General features: G+C 40.3%; 1 protein-coding gene across 3 annotated transcripts; it reads right to left on the bottom strand.

The window, feature by feature from the left end:
* Positions 1–1922: 1922 nt before the first annotated feature.
* On the bottom strand, positions 1923–26873 carry LOC138201482 (interleukin-1 receptor type 1-like). 3 transcript variants are annotated; one of them, XM_069155018.1, is made up of 12 exons: positions 26754–26873; positions 16211–16288; positions 14203–14455; positions 13014–13206; positions 11928–12099; positions 11742–11804; positions 10616–10739; positions 10328–10482; positions 6719–6862; positions 5444–5611; positions 3846–4114; positions 1923–2899 (listed from the first exon to the last, which is right to left on the bottom strand). In XM_069155018.1, the coding sequence occupies exons 2-12, from the start codon at positions 16284–16286 to the stop codon at positions 2603–2605; spliced, it is 1914 nt and encodes a 637-aa protein (XP_069011119.1). In that variant the 5' UTR covers positions 16287–16288; positions 26754–26873; the 3' UTR covers positions 1923–2602. The 3 variants fall into 3 exon arrangements, with proteins under 3 accessions (XP_069011119.1, XP_069011118.1, XP_069011120.1); XM_069155017.1 differs by lacking the exon at positions 26754–26873 and adding an exon at positions 24415–24506; XM_069155019.1 differs by lacking the exon at positions 26754–26873 and adding an exon at positions 16398–16591.
* Positions 26874–27117: the final 244 nt, after the last annotated feature.

The following is a 27117-nucleotide window of genomic DNA, read 5'->3' as shown; positions in this document are numbered from 1 at the left end:
AGAAGTTATTCCAAGCAGCTGAAGCTTTTCTTAGTCTGCAAAGCGCTCATAAGAATTATGATGATCAATACTCACTGTTTGCCACAGCCAGTGCCAGAGACAGCAGTGTATTCAGCAAGCACACCCAGCCTGCTGCCGCCATAGTTCTCTTCTGTGGGAGTGGACAGGTTACATTTCATTAAAGTCCTCTGGCATTTCCGCAACATGGCTCATGTTGTCAGCCAAACTAACTCTCTGCAATGAATAAGGTTTCTTGAAACATTTCCCGAGAGGCTTTTGAACAACTTCCCTTAAAGGGAAGTGACAGATTCCGCTTGCACGACTGACACAAAGAAGTCACGGACAAAACACTCCCAATAAAGTCCCAGGAAGTTCCACTGATTGGCGTTTCTTTGCAATTGGTCAAACACATAAAGGAGCAAGCAGTCTTAATTTCTATCTCTCTTTTGATCTTAATTAACATATAATCTGACTGTTACTCATAATTATACTTTCATTATAAACTTGCAGTATGATAGGGTGAGTATTATTTTGGTGTTTATGTTTTTATCCTGGAGAAGACATAGCATGGGATTTTTTTTAAAGGCACAGATGGTTTACAAATCAAGAAGTACAAAAAGGTGCCACATACATTATATAATAATTGATGAATAACTTATTAACACTTAACAGGTTGTGAATAAGTCTTTAGTAGTTTTACAATCTTAACAGGACTGGACTGAGGTGACATATCAGGGCATTTATAGACAAGGTCATTTGCAGCACTTGTCCCCTTGTATAAAAAAAACAACTGTAATGCCTATTTTGATCTATTCTAGACTTAACATCATTGATTAGGTATATAAACAATTATGATTGCAAACTTGGTGCAAAGATTTGAAATGAATAAGCCGTTCATTTTACTGTATTTCACCACCGTGGCTGTTATCAGTGCTAAGAAAGGTTTATGGTCTTCAGTGAGAGCAGTCCTGTCATTGCATGTTAAACCCGGCACCTTCAAAGACTTCTTTTTTGAGTCATGTATAATTAATGAGAAACAATCGTGTACTAAAATTGTTTTGGCCAATATGGAATAAGAGTTTTGTTTGTCCTTTACGTCATTTGACAGTTCACTCAGATATCCTTTAAAAATGTGCCTTGCTGTGAGTGATAACCCCACAAAGCAGCGAAGCTTCTGAGAACGTCACTCTGTCTACCTATAATGAAAAAATAGATGAAATAAATGTTGAGACCAAAATGGATTTAGAAATAATTTGCTTTAAATTCTAATGAATAGCTAATAAATAGATAGTGAGTACCAAAAAGCAGAAAAGATCTACAGTAATATTGTCTGACATTAGAGATACACAGTACATAAAAACAACTATAAAAACAATTTCAGTCAATATGAAACTATTGTTGTTAAAGTCACAGACACAAGCATCAAGTATAGACTGGGATGCGATAGGTATACTGTTGTACTGATGATCATAAACCATTATCTAAACTCACCATGAACTATAACATACAGTACATTGTAAATCCCCTCTTTGTTCACAATCTAAAAGAACAGACTGCAACTGTAGTTTCGATGATAATTTGAACTTACCAGGCTGAGCGTTAAGACTTAAAACGAGCTGCTTGTTACCAGCACTGAACCTCTGACGAGCTGCTGGGTTTTCCCTCCACCTGTCTTGTTTGCGTTTGCTGCTGTTCCACTAACCCTGCATGAGGTTTCCACTCAACATATAAAAAGAACCTCTTGCTTTGTAGTGTAGGGGCGGTACAATGATTCCTCCACAGTAAACTAGAGCTTTGGTTCAAATAAAAGCCTAAAGACCTCATTTCAGAAATGAAAGTGACAATTTCATATTGCAGTGTAATTAAAACACAGATAAAATGTATAGGTTATGTGATGAAACATGCTAAATCAGTAGACCCACTGTAGTAATGTTTTTTTTAATGAGAAAGGACAATCAAGTCTAAAATGAAAAAAGCCTATGGTTCACCATTTCCTTTGTTTTACATGCTGCTATGAACAGAAAGTGAAGCACAATAGGTTGTTGTCTCATTTTGATCTATCCATGTGCTTCGTTCCTTTAGAAATAACACGCACACATTTATGCATCTTTTATAAATGCTTCCCTTTTGGCTTTTCATTAACAGAAAATAATGGCAACACATTTAACAAAAACTTCACAGTTTGCAGACAAACTTTTTATAAAACTGTAGAAATGTGTAAAAATGTTACATATTTACAAATTGTATCATACATATGTACATTGTTCTGACATACACGATCACTTGGTTTGTTCAGTCCACATTATTCTTTAGTCTCCGCCTGTCAAGAAATGGCACCAGTTCACACTATTGCAGGGAAATTGTAGATAGCCCAGACAATGTGATGACCTTACGAGCTGCTGTCGTTAAGTCTCAGAGCAAAAGATGTTCCACCTTTTCTTGATCAGTAACTTTGATTGCAACACATGCTATGCTTCGTACAATTATGGCCATTTAGATGGTAAAAACCTCTTAGGCGATATTTCTAGTAAGAGTACCTTTGCTTGCACCTGTTCTGTAACCTTGAATCGGTTCTTGAATTGTCTGTGCATTGAAACCTTCATCATAAGCTCAGCAGGGCAGTTTTCTCAGGATACACCATTCTCTTGCCCCTGACCGGCATATGATACCTCATTTCCTTCCAAAACCTGGAGGAAGGGGAGAGGGATGCCGACAACTGTGAGTCCTTTCCACCTTTCTCCTCATCTTCTCTCCTCTTCATACACATCCACCACCTTTGCTTCGTCTTCTGGTTCTTCCACCAGCACACGGCACCTTGCTTCTTCCTCAGGTGACGCACTGACTCTGGGAAGAGAGCCAGCTGAGCTGGAGTGATCTCTTCCAACTCGACCAGAACCACCTGTGAAGCAGGACTTGGATTAGAACCAGGGACCCTTGTAGAGCATTTTGATCATGAAGGTTCGTCAGAGATTGAACAAGTTGTTTTCTGAGGAAGTTAACTCTGATGTTGGCATGCGCATTCAGTTTGTAAGTTTCTTTTACAACTCAATGGTAAGCTGACATCTTGTTGCCTCTTTGTCTACGGTTCATATTACAGATGTCCCAAGAGATTCTAAGAATTAGTATCTTGAAGTAGTTTATTTTTGCACATCCAGCATTCACTGGGTGAACTCTTTTGATCCTTTTCTACAATCAGAACTATTATATGCACATTTGTCTTCCACCTAATTGCAGAGAACATCAAGTTTCTCCTGTAGTGGAATTAACACAGTATTATTATGCCTACTTTTATCGTGATGGCCGTCTGCCTCTGTATTGATTCGCTGGGCAAAATAAGTAAACTACTTTAACTAAGGTTATGTAAAACATGCCATATCTGTTTTTATGTCACATTTTCTATTAAAAAAAAACTCCAAAATTTGTCCCACTTAAAGTTAAAGTTTCAAGGATCTCCATGTTCTCCTCTGTTGGAACACCGATGGCGATAAGCAGAAACTTAAACTGTGCTCTTGTTTTGTTTTTTCATAACCCAGGGGTCCATGCATTCCTAACCAGGAGCATGAATTGATTCCATTTCTTTCAACCTGTTGAATTTAAGGTCAATATTCACTCTTGTATTAGCCATGGTTTGGACTTTTCCTCTGCTGGACGGGACACTACCATCATCATCTAGGTGCTAACTTTGTTTGCTGTTTGGTGCTGAGCGGGTAGTTTCTATTAGTTTTCTGAAAAACAGCTGTTTGTTGCGTGCTTCTCCCTTTGGAAGATATTTTGTAGTTGTAGCTTATTATGTTAAAAATTGAATCTACTGTCAATAATGTGCATCAACAGGTTGGCTTTCTCACCTTGAGAGATCCTTCCAGTAGCGCTCTGTGCATGGCTGCCACACACTCCAGCTGCTGCCTTGTGTCTGGATAGACTTCATCATTACTATCACAACTGCTGTCTCTGGTCTTACTTTCACTTTTATCATTGCTGTCACTGCTCTTAGAGATGTTGTTATTGTTACTACTGGTGCTGCTTGTGTGTCTTTTGCTGCTGAAAGTGGAGGCGGTGTAGAGCAGAAGGAGCCGGCGACAGGCTTGCATGTTCTCTTCCACCAAGTCCACTATTGCTGCAGGTGAAAACAAAGAGATACATGGACAAAAGAAAAGAAGTTAATAAGTATTGAGCCCCAGTGCAGCTATAAATCAAGGGTACCTTACAGTTGTACATACAATTCTAGTGTCCCTTTCTTCAAATGCTAATACACTGTTTAAAAAAGAAAAAAAAATATACAGTAATTGAGGCAAGTGTACAAGTTAGGGCACCTTTTTACTTGTAAAACCTAAAAAACCCAACCAAACATCAACGTGTTAAGTATGCAAAGCAAAATCAGCATAAGCCAGAGTCATTTTGGAAACAAGTGCTGTATGATAAAGGTAAACTTAAGTCTTTACAAAAGAAATGTGTCAACAAAATAAGGAAGAATATTTAAATTTAAAAAAAAAAATACCTTGTCAACTATTTAGCCTGCTAGTGTGACACATTTTAGTTTTTAAATTTTTTTAGGAAGATTCTGGCATTCACCAATGTTTTCTTATTTGAGATTATTTCTTAGGTAAGAACAAAATTGACACACTCAAGAGCAGTCTTAAGCACCTGTGAGTGCTGAAATGTTTGTGCCAACTAATTGGTTAATGTGTTTTCTTCAATTCAACGGTTGTATGATATTACAGTATTTCATCTACAATGATATTTCTTCATAATTCATATAATTATTTGCATTACCTTACAAGTTTTCATGGTTCTAAATTATCCGCTGCCCCACCAGCATTATTTATGTTTCTCTCAACTTTTCTCTTCTCCCTCACTTTCTGTGACTCCATGTGCACCTTATGCTAATTAAAACAACTGGCACGAGCTTTCAATTTACGAGGACCGTGGGATTCATCGAGACAAGAACACAGGTGCAAACAAATAATCTGACGTAGACTTTTTCTTGGGAAAATTCTTCAGAACAAATTAAAGAAAATTCTTAAGAAGATATTGGTGAATGAGGCCCAATGACTCAAAACATTCTTCAAAAGCAACCCTCACCTACTTCAAGAAATGCAAGCAGAATCTTATTACCTTATAGGCCCTTATAACCACTGACTCGAACAACACTGATGATGTGTGTGTAGACCTGTAGTGTGGCAGTTTAAAAATGTTCATCTGCAAGGATGTGTCGGGAAAAAAATCCGGAAATCAAGAATAGAAAGTGCATTAACTTTAGAAGAAAGGCATTTCCTTCTTTTCATATCAAAAATCAACAAAATGTGTAATTCGTGACATGCCCAAACTTGTATGCAGTGAAAGTCCAACACTGTGATTTAAACTCTGGTTCTTGACCAGTGGGTCTGAGCCCCTTATATGAGACAAGTAATACTGCAGTGCTATTTCCACCTTGTAGGTAACTTACCCTGCCCAGGCAGGCAGTCACGGCCGGCTATGAAGAGTTTGTAGTCGCAGGCCTTTTCCAACACTTGAGGTAGTGTGTGAAGAGCAAACGCCTCCACTTCCTTGCTGAATCCGAAGGCATAGGGCTGTGGGTACGCTACATAGGCATCATAGAGCTTCCCATCCAACTCTGACAGGAAAAAAAAAAGAACTCAATAGGTGGTAAATCCTTCTAGGCAAGGTTTTTTACCCAACAGAAGACAACAAGACCAAAACAATTTAAGCAAGATCCTTTAGCTAGCCCTAATAGAGAACAACCATCGTCTTTAATAATCAGTTTCAGAGATTAGTCTTCTGATTTAATTGATGTGCTCTTGACGAGACAGGCTGATGTTTCCAGACAGGTGGCTAGCTACTGTTAGTAACCCAGCAATAAGACAAACAAACCAAACTGAATCTGCACATAGTTGCATCAGATCCTGTGGCTTCACCTGACTCATACACTGAATTCACTTCAAGATAGCTAGAGCCATATAGCCACCTGTTGACAGAGTCCCCTAGAGTCAAGTAAACCCCAGGAATTTATAATCACATCTGAGAGTATAGGACTGTTGGTCACACAAAACTAGACATTTAAAGAGGTCAGACTTTAGGAAATTGTTATCATATGATTTTTCACTGTTTTCTGATGTTTTATAGACCGAAGGATTAATATGTTAATTATAAAAAAAATGATCAACTAATGATCAACTCTCTCCTTAAGGCGAGAGACTTCTCTTTTGCTTTTTGGTGTCTGCGACTACGTGTTGATCCATTCTTTGTTGTGCTGTTTCCCACATATCAAACATCAGGGGCAAAACTTCTATTCCCTTTTCTTTGTTTTTTCTGCCCACAATTTTTTTATTTCATTTTTGATTTAGTCAAGGTGGCTTTTTGAAGACTTAATGTCAACGGGCTTACATACGTACAGTCTGGAATCTTAAACGTTCCTCTGTTGCATAATCAACGGCTGACATTTTATCAGAAACAGTGCAGGCAGCGATGTGGTTAGCTTGTTTCCTTTTGTTTCTCTCTCGCTGTTGACACTTGCGGTCAGGTGTGAGGTACAGAGTTGTGATGAGTGTGTGGGTACTGTATATCTGCATGTCTTGCGAGGTGAAAGCATCGCTGTGGGTTTTTCCATCTTGGAACATTGTACTTAATTTTTTTTTGTGAGTTGATATTATTCATGATTACATTGCATACTGCATAAAATATAGATCACATTACTAAATACACACGTTTTGTGAAGTCTTACCTTTATTTGAATAGAGGACCGGAAATGCTCTCCTGAACCACAGCACGATGTCAATCTTAAAGATTTGGTAGATGGCGACACTGATGAGAAAGAGAACCATCACACTACCAAACACAGACCCGATGGGAAGTATGGTGTTTGGATCTGTAGAGATAAACAACACACACATCAGACATAAAATTTCAGATTGTATCTCCACCATGGAGGCATTGGCGCCCAATTCATTCTATTTCCAAGTGTCAAAAAAGTTACTCTTTACACATGTGCACACATCTAGCTGTGAAACATGTATTACGTACACAAATGCTTTGTAAAAATTGAAACTTTTATTCACTTTTTGACAACTCTTTAACAGCCCTATCTTTTGCAATGGTTGTGCATGGGCTGGTAAGCTTAAAACACCTGCAAGTATGACTTTGTCACTTTGTCATCATCAAATTCTTGCCTCCAGTGTAACTACCTTTACTGAGTTGGGAGGATTAACAGATTCCCTCAATTGGTCATCTTTCTACCAGGAAAGAAGTTTGATTTGAACTTCACTGACAGATTGAAAATGTATACAAGCAAGTACTTAAAGTAATGATGAGATGCATACATAAAAACACATGAAGTGTAATAGCTGGAATTGCAAAATTCACTTTAAAGGTTTAAAGTTGTATGCCCAAAGGAGATTATCACGAAGGTTTGACACCTAACTGATTGGTAGAAACCTGATGGGAAGCAATTTCTCTCTTAAATGGGCATATTTCACTTTTTTTTTTCTTGTTCTGGGATAGTAAACTGAGTACCTAAGGGTTTTGGACTCTTAATTGGATGCAACAATATGAGGTGTCAACTTGATCTCTGGAAAATCGATGTGGTGTTGGGGCGTGGTTTGGCTCAGCTGCAGGAGGGAACGGTGCCTGGCTCTCTCCAGATAAAAGCCCTAGCAGGTCATCAGACGGCTCGCACTCTTGAGGACATGGAGCAGCAGGCTGGCTGCGTATGCTCGAATGCCCAGCAGGAAAGCATAAGCAAAGGAAAATATTGTTTATGTTAAATAAACACGGTTACCAACTGTACTTGGCTAGTTGTTGTTCGTTCAGACCGGAAGAACCCACAGTGACGGCAACATGTCTGTCACACTGGCGCCCAATGTGAGGCCCGGCAGGAAGACGGACGAACAGCAAGTGGACTTGGTGGTCATCGCTCTGGGACAGATTCTGGGGGAGATCGCGGCCATGCAGTGGGACCACGTCGAGGCCAACAGGGGGTTCCTGGCGGCGCTTCAGGTCCAGGCAAAGAGGCAAGCTGAGGCGCTCGAGCAGCTTGCAGCACGATCGGCTGCAGCTCCGCCGCCACTGGCCTCTTCGATGTTGGCGGCCGTACACTTACATAACATAACTGGAGCGGACAATGCACAGTCATTCCTCGACATGTTCAAGGCAGTGGCGGAGGCGTATGGCTGGCCGGCGGCGGAGTGAGCGGTTCAGCTCTTGGCGCTCGTGGCGGGAGAGGCACAAACGACAGCCTTGGGCTTACCACCGGCAGTCAGAAACAACTACACTGACGTGAGGAACGCCATCCTGGACCAGCTGAGCCTTTCACCAGAGGAGCATCAATGGCGGTTCCGCGAGGCCAGGCTAGAGCCCGAGGACCGGCCCTTCACCCATGCCCAGCGGCTAAGGGATGCCACGGCCAGGTCGTTGCAGCCGGGGAGCTCAGTGGGGGAGCAGGCCTTGCTGGAGAAGGTGGTGGTGGAACAGTTTGTGGAGGGGCTGCCGATCAAAACATCAGCGTGTGTACACTGCCACCGTCCCGCATCACTGGCGACCGCCATCATTTTGGCGGAGGACCACCTCGCTGTCCACTCCAGCGGTCAGGTAGACTGCGGGCGCCCGCTGGGTCCAGCCCAACCGACTCCAGCCCGGCCGACTCCCACCCCTTGGAGAAGATCACAACTGCAGCTCCCGGCTCAGCCGCTTCCATCTCCACGGTCTCACCCTCTCCCTCCGGTCGTATCTCCACAGGTCCCTTCCCAACCTACAGGGGGCCCCTCAGACGTCAGGGCAGGAGTGTTGGAGGTGCGGGCAGCCCAGGCACTGCCAGAAGAAGTGTCCCCTCCTCTCCTGGACGTAGGCCAGGTGTGCGGGTCGCCGGCCCTCCAACATCCAACACCCTCCCCCGGTTCAGGGGCGACATACGTAAGGGTGTACATCAGGCAATGGTGGATTCTGGCTGTACACAGTCTATGATTCACCAGAGCCTGGTACAGCCCGGGGCATTGGTGGTGGCATTGTGGGCGAAGATTAGGTGTGTGCATGGGGATGTTCACGAGTATCCCATAGTGTCAGTGGAAATTGGATACTTGGGGAAAAAGCATTGCATAAAGGTTGCGGTTAGCTCCCGCCTTACGCACCCCCTAATCTTGGAAACAGATTGGCCCATCTTTCATTAGTTAATGGGGCAGTGTGCGGGGGTGCGTTCACGACCGACAGGGACATGCGGTATGTGTGCTATGCTCAGCGGTGAGGCGAGGTTGTCCAACACTGCAGACGGGGAAGGGGAACCAGCGGAGCCTCCCGTGGAGACTCCACCGGTTCCCAAATTGCACTCCATGGAGGATTTTCCACTTGAGCAGTCTCGTGATGACACTCTACGCTGTGCCTTTGACCAAGTGCTAAGAATTGATGGTCAGTTGGTGCGCCCTGACGCAGCGCAGTCATATCCGCACTTTACATTGATTAGGGACAGGCTGTATAGAGTGAGTCATGACACTCAAACAGGTCAGGAAAACACCTCGTTGTTGGTGCAGAAAAGCCGCCGGGAAATCATTTTCAAGGCAGCTCACTATAACCCCATGGCTGGCCACATGGGATATGACAAAACACTACACCGGGTAATGACCCAATTTTATTAGCCGGGTATCCGGGGGGATTGGTAAACCAGCCGGCCATTCCGAGGGTGCCTTTACGTCCTCTGCTGTTAATGGAGGTCCCATTTGAGCAGATTGGCATGAACCTCATCGGGCCATTTCACCAGACTGCACAGGGATATCGCTTTGTGTTAGTTCTGGTGGATTATGCAACACGATATCCCGAGGCAGTGCCGTTGCGCAGCATTTCTGCAAAGACTGTCGCGCAGTCAGGTCATCTCCCGAGTCAGGATCCCGAAAGAGATTCTGATTGACCAAGGCACCTCGTTCAAGTCACGAACAACAACTAGCCCAGTACAGTTGGTAACCGTGTTTATTTAACATAAACAATATTTTCCTTTGCTTCTGCTTTCCTGCCGGGAATTCAAGCATACGCCACACGTCCTGTCCACAGCCAGCCTGCTGCTCCATGTTCTCAGGAATGCAAGCCATCTGATGACCTGCTAGGGCTTTTATCTGGAGAGAGACAAATCAGTGATTCCCTGCAGCTGTGCCAATTAAGCCTCTTCCAGGCACCATTCCCTGAACCACTCCCCCAATCAGTCCCTCCTGCAGCTGAGCCAAACCACGCCCCACCACCACAATGGAGTACAAAAATGTCCAACATGGCTACTAAACATGTGCTTTGGCAGCTAAAAGTAATGAAAATTATGCTTAAAAAAAGATTTTCATTTGGGAGGTTTACACTGTTTTACCTTTTGGTAGCAGAGTAAAATACCCCTGTGGAGAGCCCCGGGCACTGTAGACACGACAGATGTAGCTCATGTTGAAATCCTCCTCCCTCAGCTCAGAAAACGTCAACAGCTGCTCTTTCCACACACCTTTCTTAGGAACATCCTGGTACCAGAAACTGTTGAGGATAATGAAATGAGCAAAAAGTGAAGATGGTTAAAACAGCAGCCTCAAAAGTATACATCAACTTTCTCCTTTATTGTAAAAGCGGCAAATAAAACAAAAAAACTTCCACAAGTAGGAGTGCTCACCGTTCTTCTATGTTGACCCGGTCAGAGGGGTTAATGAAATCATCTCTGACCAACCAAAGGACATCAACTACGGGCAACCTAAACCCCGGGACAAACACCCGGCACCTCTTCCTGAAACTGGACCCTGAATACATGCACAAACAATAATAAAATTTACTTCATGAAACTATTTCTGTTAATCTATTGACCTAAGTTTTATTTAGATTACAAATTGATGCATGCCTTAAACCTTAGCAAGCATTCACACCAAAAATAGCTCTGTGGTCAGAGTATTCTACAGGTTGGGAATTTACTTGTGGTGGTAGTTGCTGCAGCATGTAACTTACGTGCATGCAGAAACTCATGCCAGGTAGACGGGAGAGTGTAACCAAGGTAATCTTCTGTTGCTACAATTTACAGTTTCCCTTAATGCCTCACATGCAAACTGTTGGTACATACTGCAATTTCCCAATGTAAACTAACCGCCTTACAAGCAGCAGGCTATAGGCAGATGCTAACATCCCCTGTGACTTGTTTTCATTTCATTCATTCAAGTTATTTGGTGAACAAACACATTCTATCTGTTGCATTATTGGTTATGTTTAGATATGAGGACTGAGATGGTGAGGTTTAAGGTCGGAATATCACCGAAGATCCCAAAATCTGATTAGTTACCAAATGTAATACCAGTTTCAAGTTCAGAAAATGAATCACTTTTATTGTTATGCCATATCACAATACTACGAAATCCACATCCTAAGATATCTAGGCTCATATCACAATTTTGATACGATGATATATTTCATATTAAGTGAAAAAATGTAACTTGGCAATCAAGAAAGTCCCCTTTCAATAAAACAAGCAGGAGTTTGATAGTTTATCTGGTGTCAGTGAATTAATGAGTGATTAATAAAAGTATAATAACACTCTGTAAACTTAACAGAGCTACAATCATTTTATTCTCTGATTTGATGGTCACCACGTTAACAATAGAACAGCACAGTTAATGTTAGAAAGTTTATCCCTAAAAAAAGACATTTTTATTTACTCACCCTGCAGTATGTCCACATTGGTGTCCGTTTTAACAATAAACATTTATACTGCACAACACCATATTTCTCAGAAGATGTTACTTGAATGGACTTACCCTTCTGTGCCTTGATTATTTCATTGGCAGGCTCGTGCACTTGTGGAACCAAAGACCACTCGTCTGAAAAGACAGCATTAAAAAGCATTGTTTAGAAATGTGTATTCCAATGTAGAAATCACTCTTATGTTGTAGACAACTGTGTGAAGTGTGAAATGTTATGCAAGCATTCATTTCTGTTCTAACCTCTGACGAATGCAGTAATGGTCTCCGACAGGGATCCTGTGATGCCACCAAGTGTGAATGTCAAAGTACACGTATAGGAGCAGTTGTTATAAGATTGCACTGTCTTAAACGTCAGTTTGGTCTTATCCCTGTAGATATACCCGTCAACCCCATCCACTATGGGGTCACAACCCTAAAGGGGTAAAGGAAACATGATAGTCAGGCTTTTCATAATCATAATAGGTAAAAACAACAACAACAAAAAAAAAACAACTATCTATTTATGCTAATGGTCAGCTACATGGTTAAAGGAGTAGCCCGATGAGAGCAGTTGGTAAGTTTAATGCCACTGGATCCCATTTGTTCAACAGAATATCCAGGTTTTGTCAGGAAAGTAAACACATTTCCGACAAAACAAGTGAGCCTGACTGCAGCTGTTGCGTGCAAACGTTCACAGAGGAGAGAAGCTAAACCTTTCGTGAGCAAGTACTCCAAGTTTTGTCACTTGATTGAATCCACATGGTTTTATAAGAAGTGCTCTGAGTGCATCATTGCACCACAACTCAGGTCTGTTGCACTTAATCTTTTCCCTCAGATGCCTCAGAACTTCCCAGTAGACCTCAGTGTGGACAGTCAAATAAATACCCACCTGCTCAGTCACTCAAAACACCTTCCCAGGCTCATCGCTTCATTGTTGTAGAGTCCCTGAAACATTTTAAGGATCTCCGTTGTCAATTTCCAGAGTTTGACACAAACTTTGATATACCCTCTGCTTAAGTTTCAGGTATGTAAAGAAATCGCTGGTACACCCGAACCACTGCAAAACCATGTGGAACTCACGTGCTGATTTTGATCAAGCAAAGAAACTTGGAGTTCTTGCTCACAAAGGGTACAGGTTCACTGTGCTCTGCCAACGTCATGGTGCTGCGCACCATTCGCATATACAGTATGGTGTATATTGGTGCAAACTGTTTTCAAGCAGAACTGGCACTTGTCCACAGATTGTTTAACTGTTAAGAGATCTGGTCCAACACAAGTCATTTGCATCATCTGGGACAAACTCAGTAGGTTAATCAGTGTTTTATGTCAGAATTTCCCAAAACTCACTCTGTACCACTTGAGGGAGGAAGTGACGTTGTAGCTGTCCAGTTTGCTGATGTAGTTGTTAAGAGGGCAGTTAAGCATGTCAGAGACTCCATGTGTAAGGTCCTGACCAGCTTTCCTTGGCCTCCCGCACTCTCCAGCAACTGGAAGATCCACTATTAGTTTGGTGGCCTGTCTGTAGCACCGAGAAGAAGTTCTGTTGGAAAATTAAGGAGAAATTTAATGAATAATGAAAGGTGCAAATATAAACTGGAGTAATTAAATAATCTGACTCTGAACCTACATGATTTGGTCAAGGCTCATAGCGTTTTGAATTACATACTTGATTGTCCAGACATTTACAAATGTGAAATATGTCATACATTTTTAATTGACAATCGATTAAAATGAGGCTTGAATGAGCAAATATGTTTTAGTTTGTTAAATGATGCTTTAACATGTTGCTTCGACTCCTCTCCTGCATTAATGTACAAGTTCACATAATTATTTACATAATGTACATGTTAATTTGCATATAGGAAGTAAGTCAGATTCAATCACAAGTGGTCATTTGAGACGCTTGTGTTTGCTTAGCCTCTTTCCCCCAGAGTCATTTCAGATAGATTTAGGACCCTAAAATGGCTGAAAAAGTCAGAAAATACTTTGAGTATTTCTTTGCAGGCAAATGTCTGCAAGCAAAGTTGTTGGATGCACCCCAATGTCTTTGTGGATCCAATGGCGGGGACGGGAGGGTGCCGATGCCGACTCCTGTCGGCCATCAGCCATCACCCCAACCCTTTTATTCATGCTAGTTTTCGTGTATTACTATTTCTTACCTTTTATTCCACCTGACACAGAATTAGTGAGAGCAGCTTTATTTACTTTCTTTCTTAAGAGCAGAAAACTACAGTAATGTACAGCTCTAAGCTTATTATATTGGTGTTTAGGTATGGTATGGTATTCAGAAATTAAGGTATGCTTTCCAATATTGTCATATACATAAACCCCATTTTATGGTAAACTAACAATGTTGAGATGAACTGCTTATTTTTTGCACTATTTGCTACAAGAACATTGCAAAGAGAGCGACTAACTCATCACTTCATTATTTTGCGCTTTTGACCCACAAATAGTCTCAGAATGACCATTAGTAAAAAGGAGGCAGTTAGACAGGTTTTTCCTGACATTTCTCTTTCTACTGATGCACTCATACCTCAGTACGCTCACATATTCCCCATCGTCGTCCAGCGTTACGTTAAGAATCCACAGGGTCTCCATGCGTACCAGGATTCGACCAGTCTGGTTGCTCATTTCTTGGCCTGTCTTTGAGTTGTACCAGGTGATGTTGAATGGGACAGTTCTGAAGTTGAAGACGTCCGGAGACACCAGGGTGGTATTCAGCATAGCCACATCCCCAGGAACAGAGAAAACCCTCTCAAACTGCAGCTTGTAGTTGGTACAGTTCTCTGCAGCACACACATCAGTGGAGAAGGGAGGTGAACACTTATTCAGCTGTTCAGTGCTCTTAGAGCTCAGAGCAAACTTGTCAATGTCAAACTTGAACTTATACCACATTTTAGTACACATAAACTTGATGTGCTTTACATACTTTTACTTTAAAGCAGGGCTGTGTGATATAATATGTTGAATCATTTTTAAGAAAGAAAATCTGTCAATAAATAAACTGCAAATAAACTGATGAGTAATTTAGCTAAATGTATGTGTTAGGGATTTGGGTCTTCCTCATCTGCACAGTCACCCTGGCAGGCTACAGCAACAGAGTTACAATGGAAAAGTACATGTGAGTGATGGACAGGACAGTCTGCCAACTGTCAACACCAGATGAGGACATAGTGGATCAAAAAAGTCACACAACATCTGTAATTGTGAAATAAGTGACGTTCCCAAGGCAAACCTGTGCTCAATATAAGAAATGCAACAAACATGACCATCTCTAAGTTTACAAAGGGTCAAAGTCTGTGGTCCCAAGCCGCTAACAGCCTCTAGTGCTAACATTACCCAGCAGCAGTGGCTCCTGCCTCCCTCTTTATTCATTGTTTTTGTGATGTGATGAAGAACAGACTTTTTGTTTGTCATTTTATACATCATGTGTCTAATTTATACATGTCTGTATTTTATTTTTGTTATTTCCTGAGCCTGGTTCTGTTGGAGGTTCCTTCCTGCTAAGAGGGAGTTTTCCCTTCCCTCTGTTGGAGGTTTCTTCCTGCTAAGAGGGAGTTTTTTCTTCCCTCTGTTGGAGGTTTCTTCCTGTTAAGAGGGAGTTTTTTCTTCCCTCTGTTGGAGGTTTCTTCCTGTTAAGAGGGAGTTTTTTCTTCCCTCTGTTGGAGGTTTTTTCCTGTTAAGAAGGAGTTTTTTCTTCCCTCTGTTGGAGGTTTCTTCCTGTTAAGAGGGAGTTTTTTCTTCCCTCTGTTGGAGGTTCCTTCCTGTTAAGAAGGAGTTTTTTCTTCCCTCTGTTGGAGGTTTTTCTCCCTTAAAGAGGAGGGTTTTTTTTCCCTCCTAGCTTATTTGGGAATTGTTGTATTGTTGGGTTTCTCTGTATAATGTTGTAAAGTTCCACTATAAGGACTTTAATGTGTTAAGTGCCATGAAATAACCTGTGTTGTGATTTGGCGCTATATAAATAAAATTGAATTGAATTATTTGGCACATTACCGTAAATACAACTGCTCGTGCCAGCGTGCAGTAGCCATTATGTGCAGCAGAACATGTTGATCTTTTGTGGGGTGGTTGCATCATTGTTGTGGTTCAGTGTCCAACGCTACATCATTTCCCCACTGACTCACTTGATCAGTACGTCAGAGTTTGACTGCCCCTTTGTGTATTTTTCTCGGTCTGTTAGCCAAAAACAATGAAGGCAACTTTCTTTCTCATCAGAAGCTTGATTCATTTCAACTTGGATTTTATTTCCTAAATTATAGTTTCCCAAGAGCAGTGGTTGATCAGTGTGGGATTCCAGCAGAGCTTGCGTCATGATCACTAAACACTGCCAGTTACACAAGTTACTGCAGTTACACCTTTTGGTCACAAGAGGGCAACAAAGTGTTTTTTTTGCTGACTGGAAGCAGATGTTAGAGTTAGACTTGGCAAAAACATGTGAAATAAAATACTCAGGAAACACTTCTAAATTGTATTCCCTGTGAGTGTCTGTGTGTATGTACATATGTACGTATATCTGTTCGTGTATTTATATGTGAGCTCACCTTGTACGAATGCTCTACAGATCCCATGTAGGCCGAGGAAAAACAGAAGGCTCTGCAGTGTTGAACTCAGGCCCATGGCTGAAAAACACACACATACACAACATTTAGAGATGAACACATGCCACAAACAAGAAAAATGAAAATACTGCTGAAAAACAGCCACAGCAACAGGCAGCTTAAAACTTACTGGAACATCTAGTGACACTGATGAGTCATGAGAGCCTTTGAAACACAGCAATAATCAGCAAAAAAATGATTTATAAAAAAAAACTAATAATACGTGTCTTTCTCTTCCTCTCTCTGTTTCTCTATTCCTCTTTCTCCGATTCTCTCTCTACCTCTCTCCCTCAGTTATAGATGACTAGTGTTCTGGTATTTGAGGCGTCACCTCTGACAACATGCTGTGTAATGCTTTGGATCTGGATGGAGGCCCGGCATTTCTGAACACTGCTCAGTTCAAGTGAATGTTCTCATCCTTGCCAGTAAATCTATGAATTGAACCCTCTGGGGAGATTGGTTTCCTCTTTGTACAATTTTGTACAGCGATACACTGCTGCTGAAATAATATTAATATTATCACTCCTCCTGAGTTTTATTACTGTGATTATTTTTTTAGAAGAGGAGAAGGCTCTCTGAGGGCCGCCGTTAATCCCAAAGACTGATTCTTCCCTAGAGATATTGGCATTACACATTATATATATATATATATATATATATATATATATCATAAATGTAAGTTATTATATCTTTGAAAATGTCATTACATTTACATAAATGAACCCTGTTTGATAATACAACAGTGTTGTGATTTAAATTCATTCTAAAAAAACAGGTGGTGCAGCAGCGATGCTCATATGTGAGTGGAGGCCGGAGCAGAGGCAGTAAAGGAGAAGCAGAACAAAAGCAAACGATAGTTACTGCTGCTGTACCAGGAGAGGTGGAGGATAGGTGAAGGGGATCGTGGGAGCAAGTGGGAGGATCGTTGGGTTGGAGGCGCAGACCTTTTGGATTGTTGTGATGTTTCTGTTAAGTGATGTTTTCATAAATGGGAGGATCTTGGCATGTTTTTTTTGTTTTTTTTTACAGTAATTGTTGTAAAGATTATGTTTGGGTGACGATGCGATATCTAATGCGATCTATAATATTGATAAATGTCCAACATCTTAAAAACATAATATCTCCAAACAAACTAACAGCTCTCTGGTTCATGTGGTGATGCTAACAGGCTAACCAGCTATCTCCCTGGCTAACTTTATGCTGCTAGCCATTATTACACATGCTCAGTGTATAGATGGACAATTAAATATCGATTAGGAACTCATCATGATTTAAAAAAGTAAAAAGTAAAACCAAGAATGACAATATTGTCGTGAATCGGGAGTTTTTTCCCCAACATTTGTTGGCTCCAATAGGGAAAAAAGACCTGTAATATTTGATGGTGAGCATTCAAAAGGAAGCTTCATGCTTATTAGAATTAAACCTCACCAACTGGTCACCACTGATGACCTGGTAGCATCATTTACTTTACCACACTAAGTTTCCAGTCACCTGGGTGGACTATAATTAAAATGTGTGACTAAAGCTGAGAGCGGACACAGACGTATTTGGGTGAGGAGTGACTCACATAAATAAAGATTTCCAGATGGATCCGAATACATTACAAAAACATTTACACAAAAAAGTACACATTTCCTGAAGACACATAAAACAACCAATTAACTCATCCATGATGTCACTCATTTTACTTTTCTGAAACCAGACCCGAAATAAACCAAGGAAAACCATCTTGGATCCTTGAATCCAAAAGGGACTCAAAGAGGGTGAGAGCTGGTCTAAATAGGTTTGTGGATGATTGGATTTGATTCAAAATGAGGTTGAGCTGAATTTGAATAAATAGAGAGATCCCCAACATCATCAGCAGCTTGATGCCAATTAATGTACTTTAGAAACACAACAAGTTATGACTTTTTCCTAAACTTTCTGACTCAATAATTCAGTCTCTCTGACTGAAGTGAAAGTCTGCCCCTTTGCACCACATCAGGTAGACTCACTAATACGCCACAAGACAATACATACTCAAAATCAGCAGACAAAATATAGTATACAAGTTACAAGACATGAAAAATATAGTGAAAACAAAACTGCTGATGCAAATGATACATACATCTGCTGCTGCAGGATCATGATGAAATGTTGTGAGAGTATTTGCTCTTTTGTTTTTTTGCTTTTTTTTTTAGATAAAAGCATCAAAAAAGGATGTGTGTTGAGAAACAAAGGGTTGTGAAAATGGTATCAGAACAAAGTTTAACCATGGTTTAATCAACTATCAATTGTTAGTCTTGAAGTTACGACCTGACAAAGAGCTACACGAAGCCGGTGAGAACTTCCCTGAAAACCTTTAAGTCGATTAATATTAAATCACTCAGGTTTTAAGATAGTTGATACATAGAATTAAACAAAATGAAACCTTCAGTATCAAGTTGAATTATTCATACTGTTCAGCATGGCTGACCTGGCTGTAACATGAGAAGCTATAGTGTTGTGTTCGAGCTTGGTCTCAGATAAAAGATTTCTCGGCAGATAGTGACTGATCTAATTTAACCACATCTCTAACCACATGCATTCACAATGATGAATATAGCTGCAAGACAATAGTGACCTCACCAGTCAATATGATAACAGTGCTTCTCTCATACTAACACATGTCACATCTTAGGAAAGGTGTTTCATCCACTGCAGCATGTCTGTATTTTTAAGGATGCTGAACTAAAATACCCTTCATGGACATCTTAACTGTACATTACAATTTTGTAATGGTGCATTTAACGTGTTTCAGACCCAAATATCTTCAAATAGAAAGACTTTAAAAGCCGGTGCTTGGGGAAATGTTTATAAAACGATGCACACAAACAGATCAGTTGGTGGAAGTATTTGATTGTGGCATTTTGTTCTGTATCGTGTCATATTAGCTTTAAGGAAGTGTTTGAACAACTAGAATATGTGTGAATTTTTACAGTTTCAAGGTGAATCCGGTGATATTTGCAGAGAATCTTTGATTTTAGAGATCTAACACAGGCATGGATGAAACTTCAAAAATATGAAGCTGAAGGGACAAAAGGTGAAAAGCAGTAATATCTGAAGGTACTTAATTATTTTTCAATCAACTGGCAACTTTTGATTAAACATAACCGTATCAGCTCCTATTATGAAAAATGTTGCTTTGTAATTTTGTTTACTGTCAGCAGCAGAGTACTGAGACAAACAGAAGCTTTACCAAGAAAACAGTTGCACCAAAATGTGTGGAACAACCGCAATGAGAAAAGTACAGCAGGAAAAATATCAAAACCACAGTACTCACACCTCTCCATCTCACAACAAAGAGTTACTGCTGAAACTAAACTGAGCAGATGGAGGTGCACTGGTGGTTGAACAGGGTCACAGTGAAGGTAGTGAGCTGCAGGGGTTGTGGTTTGCCTAACTGGTAACATTTTGTTGTCTTGCTTTGTTTCTTTGTCTTGCCCATGAACCCAAAAAGAACAAAAATCTCACTTTCAACCTCTGTGTCTGGATGTTGTCAAGTGATCCGATCTGCAGAGCAACCTAGTGTTACTGTGTGGAACAAGCTCAGGCAGAGAGGAGCGTGGGAAGAGCTGAGCCGGTTCAGTAGATCATGGTATGAACAGAAATGTGGGAGCAACACATGGGAGGCCGAGGTGAACGGAAGTGAGTGAGTCACAGGGATGTGTGGTAAATGCTTTCACTTGCAACCGGAGGTCTAAATATGTGAACGTCTGGCTCTCAAGGGGTGGAGGGTTGATTCAGACTCCTGGTGTTTTTTTAATTTTTGTTTATGGAGGGTTTGGTGACAGATAGCATGTTTTGTTGTTACTTTCTCTCTTTTACTTCAAATTAGTACCACACAACCACACTAAAATGACTGTTTAACTACATCAACTACAAGCAGCTTGTCTTTTATCTTCATCGGACCTGAACATCGCCCTTACTGGTAACCTACATAACTGCAGAAAGCAACCAATGGAAAGTGTTTAAAAAAGTTTTTTAAAAGAGGACGCACCTGCCAAGATTAGAGTGTTGATATTGTTGATATTGTGCATTTTTATACATATTTTGGTTACTATAGGTTCTGGAATAAAAAGTCACATTCATTTTCCCATAGTCAGTGTTATGTGATTGGCTGTTGTAGCACCTTTATGGATGAATATGAAACTTGCAGGTGAACTTGAAGTACAAAACATTTTTTTAAAAATGATCTGATTCTGGATCAATTTTAGATACATTCTGTAATGTCCTGCAATTCACTGTTAAGTTACCTAAATCTGAGGATTTTATTTCAAGATTTTTTTTTTTTTACTGGAATTAAAAAATGTAGAAAACATTTGGAACCTCTGGATCCACCTTCCGCCACATTCTGTGAAACTTTGCTTTCTGTGATCCAAAAAACTATCCAGTAACCTAAAAGCAGGTTTAGAGAATTGTCTGAGCAGCTTTGTTTACAGGCTTTGAAGTAGCCTGTGAAAACGGATAAGTAATCATGTTATGATCTGTTTGGTGTTTGGAGGAGACTTTAGAACTAGTCAGATTTGGAGAAAATTCATATTCAGCCACAGAAAAAGAGGACGCTGCTCCTCCAGTGCAAAGAAGGCAAAAGCTGCAGGTTTGTGGTGGCAGGAGATGGTGGAAGGACTGAAAACCTGCTGGAAATATCGTTTCAATGTATTTTCTTGAAGAAAGGAAGCCTGGGTGAGACAGGTCAAGAATGCTGGGAATTTAAACAATGTTGTATTAATCTTTATTTGATCTGTTACTGTCTACCAACTTTGGAAGCTGCAAATAATTTCCAGTGTGGTCAGTATGGTATGCACAAGAGTTCATGTCACAAAAACATGCTGGATGTTGTAAACAAGGGTCCAAAGCAGTGTTGTCTAAACGCTGTATGGCAGGAATCATACAGAAGCTGTTGGGAAATGAGCCTCAGTAACTGAACAGAACAAATTTGTGCAATGTTTGATTTCACTACAACAAACGACCAGAAAGGAACCAATGTCTGTTTTTTTCTGTTTGCTTTCGGTTAAGTGGCAGCAGGGTGTGTTGGTCTACAACTCTGTTCAGTCGTGCGAACTTTGTCCATCTGTTTGTGCGACAGCAGTTGCAACACAGACTGAAGAGTGATCACAGTTTCAAGGTCCTGACGACGTGAACATGTAGGGAGCTGCTTGATAAACACATGGTGTCAAGGTTTTTGCCTTCAAAACAGTGTTATGCCGGTGAGCTAGAAAATAAAGTCCAATGAATGATATTTTACTGTTACTGTCACTATAGATTAAGTTAATTTAATGTATTTCATGTTTCTAATTCGAGAAAACAATCCAAATACCCACAAAATAGTCAAAAGATCTTCAAAATTGAGAATAATGGATAAGGAGGAAAATAATAAAAGCAAACACAATGAAGTTAGAGGTGATTTGGTTTGAACTGTGCTTGAATCCAGCTCACTGAGCTGCCTGATACGAGTCATCATAAACATGCAGATTCCGATCATGATTCACTGATAAGGCAAGTAGCAGAAAAATGTTCTGTCACCTACTGTTCATACAAACAGTTAAACAGATCTCTAAACTCCTGAATGGAAAATATCACAACACTGCAGCACGACCAAGACTTCATCTGATACAACTCGTCTCGTAAATGCAGAAATATTTTTTGTTGATAAATCATTAAAGTCGTAACACTCTTTCAGACAGAACCGCAGTTCTGTTCATCCTTTCTTAAATTTGGCTGTTTTATAAAAAGATTCGACTCATCTTTCTTTTTTTTTGGTACAGACAATCTGGCAATTGCAAAGTCCACAGCACACTCTTCTTTGTTTCTTCTTTGGGAAAGTTTTTTTTTTATTCAAGTATAAACCTCTCATGTTCTTAGAGTGATGTAGAAGTGCTAAGCAAAGCAAAAAACGCGTTTTCTAGAAGTAGAAGAGGATGTGGTCCCAGATAACGTTGGGGAATTGAAACCCAGATAATCAGTTCATTCCCGCAAGCTATAATGAAAGCAGCGACTTGCTCAGATGACTGACACCCTAAAACAGGGCGTCAGTCAGAGTACGGGTCAGAATCAGTTAAACTTTGGTCCTTTTCTCAGAGCACATACAGTTCATCATTTGCTGTGGTTTTATGTTGATCTATGTCTGTGGGTCATTTTTAGTTGTTTTATGTCTATTCAACTCTGGTGAGCAGAAGGATCTACTGAGTATAGTGGCATTATTTATGTTATGAATGGCAGAATTCCAGAACTTTGGTAGTCAGCGCCAGTCCTGTAAAAAATTCCCGATTCCCGATACCAACATGCTATTGATTAAAAGATAACAACGAAAATATGCTAACCTTCACGCGTGGACATCATTTAATTTTGACAAACTGAGCAGGAATGATGGTAAACTATTATGAGCAGCAACCAGCTCACTTTATATGCTCTAAGTTCTTTAGTCAACAACAGTGACAACATCGCTCGCTTTGAATCCTGTGCAGAGATCGAGAAGTTTGAGGTGTTTCCTCCTTTTGTTCAAAATGACATTGAAGCCATAGTGGCTTGTCACCTATAACTTGTCCCTGATCCTCCAATTTGAATGCAGAATATCGCGAGACACGACTCTGACGCTGTGTTCAAACTGTCAGTCAAAATCCGATTCATGTGCCAATCTGATTAGAATTTGACTGAAAGTAGCAACCGTGAAGAGCCAGAAATCCTGTTTCACAAGCGCATTTGTACGTGGTTTGATTCAAATTGCATTTTTGCAACTCTATAGAGAGACAAGACTGGTACATAAATACTGTTTTCGTGACATCCCTATAGCTTATATTGATTGTTATCAACTGTAGCCAGCTACGCCCATATTAGTGCAGCTGCAGCACCAATGAGCAGCCTGGTTACTCGACCATTGACTGCATATTTGGGGCAATATATGTTACTGTATTTTTGAAGTTTGTGTACTAAGCCTTTGTTGTATTTTCTCCAACTGAGCACCTGTTAAATCATTAGTGACACATGTAACTTGCTGATTCTGTATTCCTCCTACTAATTCAGCTTCTCCTTCACAATGCGTCGACCGTGGCCTAGCTGTGCTTGGTTTTGTTGCCTTTTTACAGAAAGATTGCAAAAAAAAATGCTGATCACACACATTTGTGTTCGTGATTGGAGATTTTGCTTCCTCTGTCTGAAGAAAATAGAGTCCCTTGACTGTTAAACTGGGACAAAAGGAAACATGCTGGCAGAGGAACATTGTATATCTGATTCTCATATTCTGCCTCTGAACCAGTTTATTTGAAACCATGTCTGAGAAAATATCTTTAAAATTAAGTATCAGAAGGCTGCTTGATTAGAGACAAAACATTGTGGGAATATACTAATTTAAATGACAAATTTCCACTCCTAAGAGAGGAAACTCCAGATACAATGTTTGAATGGCTCTCTAAAATCAGTCAGTGCAATCAGTTCAATGCTCAAACTAGGATTGATGATTCACTTGAAGATGTTTAGCCTGTGGGAGGTTATCATAATGCACGATTAATTTGACACTAAAAAGGGAAAACGATGGGAATTACCCTTCTGAGTGACTCGCGTGACTGAATGTGATGTTTCACACTTGGCACTATGTTGTTTTTGGTGTGATATGAAATAAAGTTTATGTCTCTGTAATGAACTTGTTCTTTCTTCTCTGTGGGACTGCTGCCAGAATTATTCATCTTTTAATCTGCTTTTTCTACTGTGTTTAAATTTGATTAAATCTGAACTATGGGCTGCATTTTCAATTCACTGCCACTGATTTTAGGTACATTTACGTTGGTTTAATGTGAGAAAAAGATCATCAAAGTTACCATACTGATAGAGTAATCTATACTTAGTTAAAAAATAGCTCATGTTTATTGGCTTCAGTTGGTGGTATAGGGATATAGTGATATAGCTGATATAGTGTTAAAGGAAGTGTGTCTTCTTTGTGGTTAGAAATACAACACACTTCTCCGACAGAACAAACTTTCAACGCTGAACGATTTGTTTCTTGAAGCTTGAATATCCTCTATATTTCCCAGAAGTTAAATAGATAGGTGGCCACAGTTGCAAAAGTTACAAATCGGAAAGAAAACTAAATATTTTTTCAGATAAGCAAAACTGAGCAGAAAATATTGACTCACCTCAGAGAAAGTGACACAAAGGCACCAAACAGACGGAGACAGGATAACAGAGTTTACACGGCACGGCAGAAGCGAACAGAGGAAACCTCACCTCTGACCCTTGCATGCAGAGTGAAGGCTGGACCATACAGCTCAGCTAATGACTCAACAACTCTGTCCCACCTCCATGAGGCGAAAGCACACACAAAGAGGAGGAAGAACATGTTTGGATTGCACCAGCTCTGCTCTCTGTTCACCTTCCTTTGCATTTCAACATGCTGTTAAACCATCAACCTTCAAATATATATTGTATTTTAACACAAAACGCTTGTGCCAAAACAATTCACCAAGCAGTTTGCTGCTGCAAATTTCATTTACATACAAAGTCTAGACACATTTCTATAAATATAGAAAAATTCACCTTAAAATTTGTGCTGATGGTATCTCAGCTGCAGCAAGAATCTAGTGATCTTAGGTTTCAGTAGGCGTGTGCCATACAGTATCATTCACAATAATATTAACATCATTTTTAATGATTTTTTTTTTAAGAGTTCATTTCTAAAAGAGGAGCGACTTTCGAAGTGTGGAAGTGGATTTGTTTGTAAAAAGTAACGTCTTACAATTGTTTTTTTTGCACAATATTATTATTATTTTTTTAAAGTATTTAGAGAGTAACTTGCATTTAAACTGACATAAATCTCTTAACACAAATTTTGTTGCAATTAGATATTCTTGAAATCAATTGTTCTATCTATCAGGGACAAAACAACGTAATAGTGCTGTATTGCAGAAATGCAAAGCTGTTCCCTGGGCTTCCCCGCTGGATAGAGCAATCCCCACGACACACGGGCATTCATTCAGTTATGAGTCAGTCCCTGTCAATCACCATCCCTGAGTAAAAGTCACATTTTTCGAACAGGATGTGCTGCAGAAAACGTGAACCATTTAGCAGCCACAAGTTGGCAGTTAGACAAACGCTCTGTCCTGACTTGTTCCTGGAGGGAAAGCAAAGGCGTATTGATGATGGCTGCATTCCTCTCGAGGGAGGTCCTGCTTTTGTGCATGCTGGTTCACTGTCATGGCTCACTGGGATACTTCGTTAATACACCTGTGCGTTACCCACTGTGACAATGTATGCTGTGATACAGGTTTACAGTAAAGCACTTACAGCACGACATTATTTTTAAATCTCCCGTCTTACTGAGGACAGTTTATCGGAACATGATTAGTACTGTGTGCTTTTGATAGTTGATACTGATACTACCATGTACAAAGTCAATTTGAGGGTTTTGTTTAATTCAATAATTTTTCAACCAGAAATGTTCATGAATTGCATTTTTTTTTTTTTTGGGGGGGGGGGGGGGGGGGGGGGGGCTAGGATAACATATGCTGTTGTTGCAACCTATTGACATACTGTATGTGGACAATATAAAGTTAATTTAAACATTGTGGATCCTAACAGAAGAACATGTTTGTATTTTCGTACAATGCTTGACATGTTTTCTGGGTTGATGTTTTTGTTTTGTTTACGGTGCTGTTTGTACAGAGGAAAAATATATATTCTTGTTTTGAGCAACACTGTGGGTCATCAGTCGGCGTGCAGCTTTGACGCAATCATTGTTAGACAGTCTTGTTGTTGCTGTGTTGTGCATGTGGATGCTAAAAGAGCTCCGGCTACCTGGAAAAAGAAAACAGCAAGAAAAAAACAGTGCTGGGCAGAATAAAGTTGCCAAACGGAGGACAGACACCTGTCTATTTTAAGGGTGCAGCAATATGATGCATGCTATGTGTGGGTGTTCGTTGGTTTATACCAGGTATAAACAAAGATTGCGGGCACGTGCTTATTGACAACGACTGGCTTGGCCAAGAAATGTCAGGTAAGGACGTATAATGCAAAAGAAAATGCATTGATTTGGTAACACTAAACAAAAACACAGTTTTAAAACGTTTTGAAATAAATTAAATCATGTGATAAATTTGGCAGGTTGACTTTGGGATCTTGAAACCAATATTTTACTAAATTATTTGAACAAAGACATGTAACTGTGGGACAAACAGTGTGGTTGGGTGGTCTTCAAAGTTACATTATTTCAGCTTTCCATTAAACCCCTTGAAAATAGCCACCTCCATCTGTATCTTAGTGTCTGGTGTATAAATGTGCTGACCAAGGGGAGCGATTCTTGTCCCAAATCTATCTTTGTTACCACGGCACTAACGTATTGATCATGTACTGGGCAGAGTGCAGATGTGGAGTCCTGTAGAAACGTCACATACAGTAGTGATGTCTGGGATTATAATAATTCAGAATATTATAATTATTAAGATCTCCCAGTTGTTATTGTTCCAAATGGAGAACTCACCAGTCCGATGTTATGTTAGTCCTGTTAAGGCAACTGCTTTCTCAAGGTACATGAAAATCCAGTAAAATCATCTTTAAAAAAAAAAATTGAAGTCAAAACTCAGAGATGTCCTTCCCAGCTCCAACTTCCTCTTCTGTGCAGACTTCAGCACATGTTGCAATTTCCTTTTCAGGGATCTTTTGAAAGCTTTCCGATGTCCTAATTTGTTGAGTAATAGCTGGGAGGAGAGCAGCCCAGAGCCTCCTGTTCATATGATTTCACCACCAAAAGATCTTGCATTCACAGCACCTTATTTTTTTAAACATAATTCATATGACTATACTGTTATTAACAATCTGTTCTGTGTCCCACCCTGTTCTGTCAG

This window comes from Embiotoca jacksoni, unplaced genomic scaffold (genome assembly GCF_022577435.1).
Source record: "Embiotoca jacksoni isolate LCO1_2020_lvr unplaced genomic scaffold, fEmbJac1.0.p SCAF_2, whole genome shotgun sequence".
NCBI classification, from domain to species: Eukaryota; Metazoa; Chordata; class Actinopteri; family Embiotocidae; genus Embiotoca; species Embiotoca jacksoni.
Note: the sequence above shows the minus strand (reverse complement) of the source record. Positions and strands in the feature narration are given on the sequence as shown.